This window comes from Mastigoproctus giganteus, chromosome 6, assembly GCF_048544385.1.
Source record: "Mastigoproctus giganteus isolate SK-2022 chromosome 6, ASM4854438v1, whole genome shotgun sequence".
Lineage (NCBI taxonomy): Eukaryota > Metazoa > Arthropoda > Arachnida > Uropygi > Thelyphonidae > Mastigoproctus > Mastigoproctus giganteus.
Window position 1 is genome coordinate 186,883,797 of NC_143580.1, and position 15,084 is coordinate 186,898,880.

The 15,084-nt window shown below is 37.4% G+C and overlaps 1 protein-coding gene across 1 annotated transcript in view; it reads right to left on the minus strand.

The window, feature by feature from the left end:
* LOC150084812 (distal membrane-arm assembly complex protein 2) overlaps positions 1-15,084 on the minus strand; it is a 113,053-nt gene that overhangs the window by 73,870 nt on the left and 24,099 nt on the right. The window contains exon 2 of the mRNA XM_090376361.1: positions 3,245-3,492. Within this exon, the coding sequence (XP_090232487.1) occupies positions 3,245-3,492 (248 nt within the window). The remainder of the gene's footprint in view (positions 1-3,244; positions 3,493-15,084) is intronic.

The following is a 15,084-nucleotide window of genomic DNA, read 5'->3' on the forward strand; positions in this document are numbered from 1 at the left end:
TGAGTGAAAATAACTAATCGAATTAGTTACACAAGATTTTCTCTTTTCAAAACCATACTGTGTTTCCTTTAGAATACCCTATCTATCTATCTATGATGCACCTACATTGCATTTTTAATTACTGCTTCCCCAATTTTCTCCACTGCTGAAGTCAGACAGACTGCTCTGTAGATACTCACTTCACTCTTAGAATCTCTTTTATGGAATGGAAAAATGTTGGTACTTCTCCAGTTCAAAAGAACCTCTCCTGGGTCCAATGATTCTTTCATAATCAACCTTAATGGTCTTATGCACTATTTCACCACTTCCCTCAAAATCTCTGGTATATTCAAACCTCAGGGGCTTACATCTGGTAAGTATGGGCTTGCCACACCCACAGTCCTGAGCTGGATATCATTATTCTTCTTTTCCTTGGTGATTCTCTTCTACCCCCCCTCTCTCTCTCTCAGGGTAATTCAGAATTTTTTTTTTTTTTTTTTGGCTGGTGTAGCATAAGCCTCAGGCTTCCTTGCACCATACGGCTAATAATAATAATAATAATAATAATAATAATAATTATTATTATTATTATTATTATTATTAAGCAATGCATGGCTCACGAGCGGGACACTCTTCCCCGAGACTGAAGGATTCATTCTCGCCATCCAAGACCAGGTAATCAACACCGGGAGGTATAGAAAATACATCGCCAAGGAGCCCGGAATGTTAGACGACACATGTCGACAATGCCACCTGGCCTCAGAAACGATCCAACACATGACCGCGGGATGCAGGGTGAGTACACTCATAGACATGACCAGGTAGCCAGGATAATACATCAGAAGCTAGCAAGGAAATACCAGTTGGTCGAAGACAGTGTACCGTACTACAAGTATGAACCCCAGGCAGTACTAGAGACCCCCAACCCACAAGCTGTACTGAGACCGCAGCATAATAACGGATAGGACAATCCCGCACAACAGACCGGACATAACCCTTGTTGACAAGAAGGAAAAGGCAACCTGCAGAAAACCCATGGGGAAAAAATCAGGAAGTACATGAACCTAAGACAGGAGATCAAAGAGGTGTGGCATATGTAACAAGTAACGACCATCCCGATCAACCACAGGTATGGTGCCAAAGACCCCACATAACAGCCTAGCAGCAATAGGTCTCCCAGCGAACACCTACAAGGAACTCCAGAAAGTCGCAATCCTGAACACCTGTAGGATAGTCAGAGAGTTCCTTGACCAACAGTAACATCAGACAACAACAACCACCCTGTGTACTTGGTAGCAATACCCGTCACGAGGTGGAAGCCCCAATCAGGGAGAAATAATAATAATAATAATATGCTATCAACCCAAGAAGCCTTTCTTGCCTTTATGTCAAAAACGTTTTATAATAAACATCCTTCTGTAATTTCAATATCACTAATTATATAGTGCTATCCTTCACTCACTTCACTTCACACAATGCAGTTCTTCCTCTCTATGAAGGTCTTTCAACTGTAAAGATTAATGCAAAGGCCTAGTGTTGCTTATGAAATTAGTTCATAAGCAACACTAGCTGGGTTATCTAGACTTTCCCATATTTAATACATAATGGTCTGATCTGATTCATTCTTTTCTTCTTTGTGTACACATACGTGAAAAACTCCTTGTCCCAATTCTTTACTCTCTTAAATCTCCTAGACAGTGATTTTCCATAATCAGCTTTTCCAGCCTAACCCTTTCTGTGGTATTAACTTGTCGTTGTTGTAGGCTTCAGTACTTTACAATGCCCTGTCTCTCTAGCCTTGAGTTTATCCTAAATAATTATAGAGAAGCAACTAAGAGTATTGTATAGTATTAAAGTACTGTATGTACTAGAATACAATTAATAAAGGAGTTAAGGGGAATCTTGCAAATGAAAGTAACATGATTGATGAATGATAAAACATCATTCTGCATGAAGTTGAAGAAGCTGTTTATTGAGTAGTGGCTACTGTTCCTGAAAGTTTACATAATAGGTGCCAAATGATAGTATAGAACAAGATAGTCAGAAGCAAATAATTTTGTAGATGGAGATAACTGAAGAAAGATAAAGCAAAGTAAAATAAGGTAAAATACCATAAAGTATGACAGATTAATGTAAACCAGTAGAAATAAAACAGTAGTAATAGGTAGCAGATTTGTGAGGGAGGTTGAAGAAAACAAAGAAAAGCTGGTAACAACACATTGTATCTATATGTTGGGGAACAGGCTAGTCAGATTGTTCCCCAACTGTACCGTGACCCAGATGAGGACAAGAGCTATGGCTCTCTGTCCTAGGAGTTTATAGTTTTGCTCTAAGTTGGGAGGATGGCCTAGGTGGAGGTGAAAGACTCTTTGAGTTCTATCCTGGCCATGGGAGAAACTAAGACCACTGGCTATGGCCTGCCATGCAAGTCTTTCCTGAATGCATTGGGATTTTCTAAGTATTGGGGAGTGGGGGATATTCAAGTGTATCATAAATACACTATAATCTCCTAGTGGCTGTTATCCCTATGGAAGGAGGAGGCTGAGTGCCATAGCTTTGGACTTGAGAAGATTGGGGGGGGGGCATATTCTATTAACATTGGAGCTTTCGCTGTGTTGGATTGCCTAGTCTTCCAGATATTCTCTCTAGAAATGGTTGTACACTACTTGGAGGATCTTGGGCTGAGTTTGGATGCTTAGCCATATCAGATGTTGTGGAAAGCAAGCACCTGTCTAACAGTATGGCTGCCCAATGTAGTATTTACCACATTTGCAATCCACCAAAAAAGGACATGTTCTGCAGCTCTGTAGGGTACCCAGTGGGCCTGCTTGCTGCTTTGGATATGATAATCTAATCTTATTGGAAGGATTTCATGCACTGACTCTGTGGAGTTAGGTTGTTGTGCATCTGATGTAATTGATTTTCTTCAAAATATGGATGTAGTCAGAAGTGAAAGCATCTCTAGCTATATGAAATTTTGGAAGCAGTGATTTTTTATTTGTGCTAGGAGATCTAGTAATAGAAAGGTGGGGATGGGGGAATTCAGTCCTTTTTAAAAAGCCTCTGTTCAGTGAGACTGAACACAGACTTTTACTTCTGCCTTGGTTTAAATACTTTCTTTGCATTTTTACTACCTTCTTGATTCTTCACTTTTCTCTTCACATTTCCATTCTGCCTACCTCCTAATTTACTTTAACTACATATTTTATATATATTTTTTGTAAAAGTAATTTTTTTTAATATTTAAGCCTCACCATCACCTTACCTTTGATTGTTAATATTCTGCTCTTCCACCTTATTTTGAATCCACCTATTTACTGCAGTTGGACTAAAATCAATTTTCTGTTGTAAGGTCGCTATAAAATCAACCGATAACCCACGGGTTGTAAAAAGTTTTGAAAATATTGAGGTTTCTTTTTCTTCAATATGGGAATTATTGTCTTGATTACTACTATAAAATCTATGGAAGCCAGAAGATATCACTCTATAAATTCTGCATCTACTTGAAGGGTTCTAATAAACAAAATTATAAATATCAGATGAATTAAACAAATATTTAAACATTAAAAATTGCAACATAACAATATTCAAATGACATGTTAAATCAATATGATAAATATATGTGATAAATTAGATATGTGAAAATTTCTGAACAATTGTTGATTACTAAACTTCAATTAAAATAAATCATATATAAATATTAAGAAAACTTATGAATATTTAAAATAAACTTGCTGAAGAGCTCATTAAAGCATTAATCCTTGAGCCTTTTAACTAGCTAAAATGAACACAATTCTACATAGCATCATGGAAGAAATTAACGAATAATGAATTTGTTTCAGTGAGGTAACTAATTAGGGAAATTAGTTATTTATTAAGCCATATATTAGTCAACAGAAGATAAACAAATTTAGTGGAAAATTACATTGCAACTAAAAATAAAACATGTTACAACTGAAGACACTGAGGAGAAAGCTTTATTAAAAAATATCCCACTTCATTTATCCCTTATATATATATATACACACATGAGGTCTGTCACAAAATTTATTGAGACTGATTTTATTGTAAAATTTTCTATAGCTGAAGGTTCTCTCCTTTAAAATAGCTTCCTTAGGAAGCTACACATCTCTAGGGATGGAATCAGTGTTGGAAATATTCTTCTGTGATGTCCTTCAGTATGTCAGTTATAGTGCTCTTGTTGATAATTGTTCCAAAATGATGTCCTTAAAGGCAATTTGTGATCTTTGGAAAAATTAAAAAGTTGCATGGTGACAGATCTGGGGTATTTGGTGGCTGCAGGAGCACTGGAATGTTTTTGGAGGTCAAAAGCTCCATAACAGAGATCATGCAGTGGCAGGGTGCATTATCATGATGCAAACTCCAGTTTTTGGCCTTTTCAGGTCGATCGCTCAGAGCCCTTTTCTGTAGCCATTGAAGGACTTCTCAATAGAAAGTTTGGTTGACAGTTTTATTTTGGGGTACAAGCTCTTTGTGCACTACTCCACACTGATCAAAAGAAAAAAAAAAAAAAAAAAACAGACAAACATCAAGTTGATTCTGTATTTGCTCATTTATGCTTTCATCTTCTGGTGTAGCAAATTTGCTGCAGTGTGCCATTTTTCATTGTCTTTTTTTTTTTTTTTTTTCTGGATCATACCCAAAAATCCATGTTTTGTCACCTGTTTTCATACGCTGAAGGAACTCTGGCTCAGTTTCAACACAATTGAGAAGATCAAGGCAGATGTTCTTTCGATTTTGCTTTTGTTCTTCAGTGAGACTTTTTTTGGCACCATTTTCACATAAAATCAGCCTCATGCCCAAATCCCTGATAAAATGTCACATACAACTCGGTGACTCATGTTCACCTCACCTACCATCAATCTCATAGTGAACTCTCAGTCACAGCCCTTATGCTCTCCACATTCTCCTCTGTTATTGCTGAGGCAGGTTTCCCTGTGCATGTTTCATCTTCAACAGGTTTACATTCTTCCAAAATGGCCTTGTGCCATTGGAAAACTTGAGCTCAGGATAAAACTTGTTTTCCATAAACTCTTTTTAACTTTTCATACATTTCCATCATGTTTTCATTGAGTTTGATGCAAAATTTGATGGCATAACACTGCTTGATATCTTTCCACTCCACTTTTTGTGACACACTCAACAAACATGGCTGCTTATTCACAATGACTCAACACACTGAATGCAATAATACGTGACTATTGTTGTGTAAGGGAGGGATTCAACCTCCATGCTGACGTGGTGTGTGTGTATGTAGTGCTCTCACATTGCATTTTATAAAATCAATCTCATTAATTTTGTGACACCTCATATTTATTCACAATCTGCACTGCCAGCAGGTTTTCAACTGCCATGAGTAAACAATATCATCTCAACTCAGGGGCTCACATCTGGTGAGTATGGGCTTGGCAAACCCAGGGTCCTGAGCTGGATACCATCATCATTCTTCTCTTTCTTGGTGATTCCTTTCTACTTCTCTCTCTCTCTCACTCAAGGTAACTCGGGAAATTTTTTTTTGGCTGGTGCAGCATAAGCCTCAGGCTTCCTTGCACCATATGGATAATAATATGTCGCAGAGAAATATTAATCATACTGCACTGAGTGTGGTGCAGGATAAAGTCACTTGTGTTCAGACCTTAGGCAGCAGGGTCGGTTGTTGTTGTTATTTTTGGCGCAAGGGCTGCTTAGACCATATTGTGTCCATCAGTGATATGAAAGTTATCAATGGTGACTGTTATGGAAACAGTCAGAGACGATCATATAATTTTATTCGTTTATGAAAGCAGAATAACTCGAAGGGATTAGCATCGTTGCCTATGATATGAGAGAGTTTTAGAGGTTCTTTTAGATTTGGATGGAAGCTGAATGAGCATTGCCGAGCATGTTTGTACAGAGTGCATTTGAATGCAGGAAATGATCCTCCAGTGTTTTCAATGCAACTGTCAGCTCACAATGAAGCACATTCTTGTTGACAAGAATGTGCTTCATTGTGAGCTGACAGTTGCATTGAAAATACTGTGGAGGATCATTTCCTGTGAGGAGATATTAGGTGAGTAAACTGGCTGTGGCTGATTCGTGCTGTGGTTAAGATTAATTCTTCCTTTCTGTTAGTACGAAAACCAGAGGTCCATAACTGTGGTTCTGGTTTTATTTGCAATAACTTATTATCCATTTGAGCTTGCCATAGAAGTGTCCATTGTTCCTTACATATCCTTCATATCATAGGTCTGTAATCAACGTATGAAACACAAAAGCCTGATGATGATGGGTTAGATTGATGTTTTGCGGCATAGTCTTCGCATTCGTTTCCTGGGATCCAGCAAAAGATGACTACTTGCTAGCCTTCCTGAATAAGAATCATCTTACTTCTTATGGTTTTTATTAAAGGATTGGTTGGTGAGGAGGTGTTTTGTAGGGCTACTAGTGTACTCTGTGAGTCTGTATATATTATACTTTTTTTAATGAAGCGACGGACAATATTTTCTAGGGCAAGCTTGATGGCGAATAACTCAGCTGTATAACTGCTGCATTCAGTAGGAAGAGATACAGAGATGGTGTTAAAAGAGAAAACTGCTGCAGCACCTACTCCACTATCAGACTTTGATTCATCAGTGTATATTTTCGTGAAATGCGGATAATTGAGTGGGGTTTACACCATTCAACCTAAGCGAGGAGTCCCCCCCCCAACAAAGAGTTACAAATGAAGCTAGAAAGATGGGTAGACAATGATCTATATCAAGATCACATAGATAAAACTGATTCCAATGCATGGCTCACGAGAGGGACGCTCTTCCCCGAGACTGAAGGATTCATGCTCACCATCCAAGACCAAGTAATCAACACCAGAAACTAGAGAAAATACATCGCCAAGGAGCCCAGAGTGTTCGATGACACATGTCAACGATGCCATCTGGCTTCAGAAGCGATCCAACACATCACCGCAGGATGCAAGATGATCACCCAGACTGAGTACACTCATAGACACGACCAGGTAGCCAGGATATTACATCAGAAGCTAGCAAGGAAATACCAGTTGATCGAATAAAGTGTACCATACTATAAGTATGAACCCCAGGCAGTACTAGAGACCCCAACCCACAAGCTGTACTGGGACCGCACCATAATAATGGATAGGACAATCTCACACAACAGACTGGACATAACCTTTGTGGATAAGAAAGAAAAGGCTACCTATCTGATTGACATAGTGGTAACCAACACTGGCAACCTGCAGAAAACCCATGGGGAAAAAATCAGGAAGTACACGAACCTAAGACAGGAGATCAAAGAGATGTGGCATATCCAACAAGTAACGACCATCCCGATCGTCGTGTCAACCCCAGGTATGGTGCCAAAGACCCTACATAACAGCCTAGCAGCAATAGGTCTCCCAGCAAACACCTACAAGGAACTCCAGAAAGTCACAATCCTGAACACCTGTAGGATAGTCAGAGAGTTCCTTGACCAACAGTAACACCAGACATAACAACAACCACCCTGTGTACTTGGTAGCAATACCCGTCACGAGGTGGAACCCTCAATCAAGGTGAAATAATATAAGAGCAATAATAATAATAATAATAATAAAAGAAAAAATAAATAATTCAAATTCATAAGAGGTTAAGATCAATATGATGATGAAAGTTTTGCAAAACTTAATTTGTTTAGTGATTTGGCGGAGGTAAAGAAAGGCCATACGAGAAGCACGCAAAAGTTCGATGAAATTTACCGGTAAAAGTACTTTGCCGTAACGGTTTGTATTGTTGCTCGCTCAGTAAACATACAGTGGGTGTTATCGGTCAGGAGTAGACATTGAATCCCATGGGAGATTGAAATCTTCCCGCAGTGAGGGGGGGTAACCTGACCTTTTTTCTTTAGAATCACTGGTGGACTAGTGGATAAATTGTTTATTAAGAAAAAAAAAAAAAAAGGCAAAGGAAGCCCACACGAGAAGCATGGAAAACTTCGAAAAAGTTTACTGGTGAAACTACGTTACGAACATTTTTTACGATGCCAGAACTTCCAATATGACTCTGTTTGTGATTCAATTAGTCAATTCAATTAGTGATTCTAAAGAAAAAAGGTCGGGTTACCCCCTCCACTTCGGGAGGGGTTTCAAGCTCCCATGGGATTCAACTTCTACTCCATACCAATAACATCTACCGTCTGTTTACCGAGCGAGCAACAATACAAATACCGTTATGGCAAAGTACTTTTACCGATAAATTTCATCGAACTTTTGCGTGCTTCTTGTGTGGACTTTCTATACCTTGGCCGGTGATTTTTATTATTCTCATAACTGAATCATACTTTAACCCTTTTATGAGTGGGTTTCAGGATAACATACATATGATCTGGAATAAATTTTTTTGAAGGATTTGAAAGTTTGTAAAAACCAAAAACTGCTTACATAAATGCTTTTAAATATAAATTTGTCCCTATTTTTACTTTATAGCCAAACATCAGAGCAGGATTATTGTTAAAAATAAAATCAAAATTTTATTAAAAAAAAGGGGAATAAAATAGTAAAAAATAAATGCTTGTTATAACTTATTTTTTTCTTTACAGTAATGCCCTCAACATTTATATATGTATTATTTTTTTTAAGTATCATCAACTTCTGGATAAATCCACAGTTTCTTTGATTTATTCCCACATTGTCTCAAGTCTTTTTTGAAAAGGCACACACTCACCTATGCCAATTTTAGAGCCTATCATAAATATAAAAATAACTACTATTACATGTAAACAAAGTTGATAGATGGCAGCACATCTCTGTAGAGTTTCAAGAGAATCTGTTGTGTATACAGATGTAATTTGTTGATAATGTATTTTTAGAAAGAATCTTCAAAAGGTATATATACATTCATAATCCTTTGGTCCTTCACATGAAAAAAAAAAAAAATATATATATATATATATATATATATATATATATAAGTATACCCCCCATAGAAGGCTTAAGCATTTAAATATTTCCTGCATAAACAGTCCATGTGACTATTAAGTTTGAACTTTTTGTAGTTAGTAACCCCTACAGAACTGCATTAATCCAGTGGTAGCAGTGGTACCAGTGGTAACCGATTATAACACACTAAGGCCTGACAGTTGCACCTATTTCTTTTTATTTTTTTAATTCTGCTTGCAGTTTAACGTTAGCATTAGTAGAAGCATTGATGCAAAAAAAGCAAGTATATACAGCATCAGCCAAAAAAAAAAAAAAACTTTTCATTTCGCTCTCCATTCGCTCCAAAAGTTTGTACAGTTCTTCCTTGAGTTTAAGCTATCAACTTCCACAACGACTGATGGAAGTGCATTCCAGCCATCAACCAACCTCCTGGCTAAAAGCAAATTTCTGCACATCTATTCTACAACTGTCTTTCCTCAATATATGACTTTATGCCCCCTCAGTATACGTTATGCGTAATCCGAAAAAAAAAGTCATTAAGACTAAAATCATTATGCATAATCTGAGCAAGAGGAAGAATCCATCAACATTGAGCTTCCTCAAACCATTCAAGGCCTTATACACCTCAATCAGATCCCATCGTAGGTGCCTGGTCTCCAGATGCTGCAATTTGCAGAACTTAAAGCCTTTCTTGGTAAGAGGAACCCTTTGTTCCCCTTCACCAATCTTGTTTCCTTTCTCTGTACTTGTTCCAACAGCTCTATATCCTTCCTAAAATGAGGCCTCCAGACCTGTATGCAGTACTCAAGATGTAGCTTGACCATTGCCTTATACAAAAGGATAATCACCTAAATAAAGTTAAACAGGAACTGGACAAATTATTAGAGAGGGTAGACAAATGAAGTGTGTGTGTGTTTTTTTTTACCCCCTAATGCTGAATAATTCCTTGCATTAATTTGCCAAACTAATATGAATTATGTACTTTCTAAAATTACAATCTTCAAAATTTTGAAAAAGTCCAACATCAACAAGCATCTTTTAAACTCCTAACTGATACATGGTACTAAAACATTACAGGTGCTGATAAGTAAATATCCATTTATTACGACATGAATACATATTAGTGCAACAATATTCAGCTGTGTATATCCTGGAATGAAAAGGCCAAATGGGTTTACAGAGAAGTAAAATAAGATACAGGACACATATACAGTACCTTAAATAAAAATTGGCTATATTATATATACACAGCACATTCTAATTAAAATACAACATAAATATTAAGTTATTGATTTAATAATCTATTAAGGCACATAGGTACAAACATTAAATAACAGAGATAATACATAACTGAGCTACAAATATAATATATTGAAAAACATATAAATTATTCTGGTGTGGTGCAAGATTTTACAAAGGATTTCTGTTTTGTACTTTTTATCAGTTCTGCACCATCACATTCTGAAACCTGAAGGATCAATATTAATTTCCATAATAATAAGGTCAAGGATTGGTCCAGAAAAACATATCTAAAAATGTTCTTGTTTATATTCTGGTTGTGCCAGAGTATAAACAAGAGCATTGTTTTGAATTAAATTTTTATTTATTACTTTAAAGGCATTATTTTGACAGTGAGTACAATCGTTAATTGTATTTAGCTGTTATGTGGACATGAACCTCAGTCCACTCAAATGCATATTCATTACTGCATTCTTGTAATTGTAATTGATCACTTGGGTATGTTGGGCCATATTTAGGGTTTTAATCTTATTACCAAGCAGTACAAGAGAGAGGTTTAAACCTAATATTTCTTGTGAAGGCAGATAATATATAGCCAATTTAGTTCCAAATAGAAAGGGAGATCCCTGATTATACAATTTAGCATTAGCATTAGTAGAGGCATATGATGCAAGAAAGCAAGCTTATTCAGCATCAGCCAAAAAAAAAAAAAAAAAAACACAACCACTACTCCCATTTCACCCCTCCGTTCGTTCAAAATACCTGTCCAGCTGAGCCTTAAATTTGTTTAGGCTATCAACTTCAACAACAAGTGATGGAAGTCTATTCCACAAACCAACTGCCCGCCGGCTAAAGGCAAATTTCCGCACATCTATCCGACATCCATCCTTCCTCAATTTGAATTTATGCCCTCTCAGGTGATTATTCTGAGCAAGAGGAAGAATCCCATCGGCATTGAGCATGCTCAAGCCATTCAAAGCCTTATACACCTCTACCAGATCACCTCGCCGATGCCTCTCCAGACTCTGTAATTTGCAAAACTTAAGCCTTTCTTCATAAGAGCAACCCTTTGTTCCATTCACTAATCTTGTTGCCCTTCTCTATACGTGTTCCAGCAGCTCTACATCCTTCTTGAAATGAGGCCTCCAGACCTGTATACAGTACTCAAGGTGTGGCCTGACCAATGCCTTATACAAGGGAATAATCACATCCCTATCATTGCTAGAAAAATTCCTGTATATCATTGACAAGACACCATGAGCTACTCTTGCAGCTCGTCTGCACTGCTCAGAGAACTTCATATCTGCCTGCACAATTACCCCCACGTCCTTTTCATTCTCTACCACTGTCAGCGTAGTACCACAGAGTTGATACGTTGCTCTGGGGTTGCTGTTTCCCATGTGTAGTACTTTACATTTGTCAATGTTAAACTTCATTTGCCACCTCTCAGCCCATCTGCTCAACCTTTCCAGATCCTGTTGCAGCAGCATAGCATCAGTAGTGTCCTTAACAACCCTGCCAACCTTTATATCGTCTGCAAACTTGGACATTAAGCTTGATATACCATCATCAATATCATTTATAAATACAGAAAACAACAATGGACCCAAAACTGAACCCTGAGGAACTCCACTAATAACATTAGTCCACGTTGAGCAGTGTCCATTGATTACCACTCTCTGTCTTCTGCCACTCAACCATCCCTTTATCCATAGCAGCAATCTGCCTCCAATGCCACAATGCTCCAATTTGTGCAGCAGTCTTCCATGTGCAACAGTATCAAAAGCCTTTCTAAGATCCAAATATATAATATCAAAGTTATTCCCTGCATCCAGTTCTTTTGTTACTACATCATAGTATCCAATCAAATTGGTCAGACAAGACCTGCCCTTAACAAAACCATGCTGTGTCTGAGCTATAACTGAATTCTTGTCTAGATGATCCTGCAGTGCTTCTTTAACCAGTGCCTCCATTAATTTTCCTGGAACCGAAGTTAAACTAACAGGTCTATAATTACTTGTGTCAGCCTTTGATCGTCCTTTGTGAATTGGGGTTACATTTGCACATCTCCAGTTTATGGGTACCTCCCCTAAGTCCAAAGAAGCTCTCATAATTATGGCTAGGGGTTTGCTTACTTCCTTTGCTGCCTCATTTAATATAACCGGATAGATCCCATCCACCCCGGGTGCCTTTTTGATGTTTATCCTCAACAATTTCTCCTCCACTTTCCTCTCAGTTATTAGAAAATCATCTAGCTCACTGCCAATGTTTATTTCACCTACGACATTCCCCTTCCTGAATAACTCCTCATGTGTGAATGTAGATGCAAAATACTTGTTTACACTGTTAGCCACCTGAGCAGGATCCTCAACTGTTGAACCATCAACATCCAGTGGACCAATCTGATTCATACCTTTCCTTCTTGAGTTTAAATAGGTAAAGAACTCTTTTCTGTTTTTCTTTGCATCCTTTGCCAAGGATTTCTCATAATCTGCCTTTGCCTGCCTAATCTCCTTTGTGACTTGGTTACAGACCAACTTATATCTATCATAGGCTTCCATGTCACCCATTAATTTGTATGTATCCCATGCATTTTTCTTCTCTGCCATATGTCTCATTAGTTCATCTGACAACCATTTAGGCCTGAACCTTGAACAATAATTTAATGAAGGAACACTGAGATTTTACATTGATAAGTAACTTAAGGTCAGGAAAACCAAATAGCAGGGCAAATGGGTTCTGTAGATTGTATAATCAAAACCAGATTTAAGGCGAGTCCATTTTAAAAGTTGATACCCTATAGCTAGATGGTTCTTCAAATTGGAATATGCAGCACCAGACCAAATAGCAGAACCAATATAAACGAGAAAAAAAATGCCTTAATAAGTTTTAGGATAATGGCTGAATTATTAATATGAACCAGATTTTTTTTTTAATATACATGTTATTTTAATTAATATAGGAGGATCTAAATTTTGGTAGATGTGTATTAAAGAAAAAATTCCTCATGAAGATAGATTCCTAGTCTCTATGCATAGAGACATTTGGAATTATTTGGCCAACAATATTTGTCAAAATCTGAATGGGAGCCTTCTTTTTTAAGATTGTAATATGGCATGATTTTTATGTTTACAGTTGAACTGAAAGAAAAGAAACAGTTATTTCTGATGGCAAAGTGGCCTGACACAAACAACACATATTACAGTACACACACTAGCTCATACATAAACACAAATTATAAGGTTATGAGTGAGTAATTGGTTTTTTGTAGTAACTTTCTTCAGGGTCTTAGACATAATCCAGATTTCAAGATCATCAGCATAGCATATAAATTGCATTTTCAAAAGAAATGGAGTGGGGGGGGTTGAGGAAACTGAAAAGTTTCCCTTTCCTGTGGAATGCCAGTTTAAATACTTCTGTGATTGATTAAGAAGAGAGATTAGTCTGGGAACATTAATAATCAAAGGCTGCAATAATGTCTAGACAGACAGCAGCTGCTATGCAGGGGAAAGCTCCAGATGTCTTCAGTACTGCCTCACGGAACATGATAGGTCCATCCACCTGGGTGATCTTAACATTCTGAAATCGCAGAGCATTTTTGGTCAACTCATCGTGACCTCAACCCCAGGCGTAATAGTGAGGTGATCGACCAGTCTTGACACTACTATCACCACCTATGGTTAGAGTCCCTAAATATATCCAGCTGTCAAAAAAGTTTTAAATTGCAGTAGAGGTACAAGGCTACACACAATTTTGGAATTACTAGTTTTGAAACACGACAAATGCTGGCAGCAATCCCATATCCGCACCATGCACCAACAACAATCGCCTAATCTGGCCTAGTGAATGACTGAACACTTTCGCGTTCATCTATGTGCTCTCTCAGTCATCTGATCATGTGCAGATTATTTAGTTTAATTTATTCCATTCCTAACATTTTACATTATGTTTGCATAATTGTATGTATGTACCTTCTTGCTGAGAAAGGGATTCGTCACCCTGAAAGCTACTTGTCGTATTAAAACTTATTAAATTTAATTTAGTTACTGCGTCCACTGGCTCTGCTGTATTCTCTTCTAAATAATAATAATGTTTTTACCATATTTTTTAGAATTTTCAATGTCACTCATCTCCTGAATTGAAACTCAGATGAAACTTGAAAAGCTGTTAGCTAAATGCAGCTGTTTGCATTTAGCTAACAAAACCAAAGCTGTACAGTTAGCTCTCTCATTGGCATCTCACAGATACTCCATGGGAATGAAAGTTGTCTATAAGTCTTTCTATGAAAGATAGATGCTTCTGCTCACCTGGTATCTGTTAAACATCAAAACAAATTCATTTTTTATAATTCATAATATATTAAGGTGAAAACAGAAATTACTATATAATCAGAGAATATTGGTGTGCAAAGGTACAAGGATGTGATTTTATTTTCAAGTTTAAAAAGATAGAAAATTTAGAGAAGTGGCATCTGATGCCATATTAGCATTAGTAGAGGCATATGATGCAAGAAAGCAAGCTTATGCAGCATCAGCCAAAAAAAAAACAAAAAAAAAAACGCTCCCATTTCACCCCTCCGTTCATTCCAAATACCTGTCCAGCTCAGCCTTAAATTTATTTAGGCTATCAACTTCCACAACACAGGATGGAAGTTGTTCCACCAACCAACTACCTGCTGGCTAAAGGCAAACTTCTGCAATCTATCCAACATCTGTCTTTCCTCAATTTGAATTTATGCCCTCTCAGGTGATTATTCTGAGCAAGAGGAAGAGTCTCATCAGCATTGAGCATGCTCAAACCATTCAAAGCTTTATACACCTCAATCAGATCACCTCACAGGTGCCTAGTCTCCAAACACTGTAATTTGCAAAATTTAAGCCTTTCTTCATAAAATCAACCTTTTGTTTTATTCACTAATCTTGTTGCCCCTCTCTGTA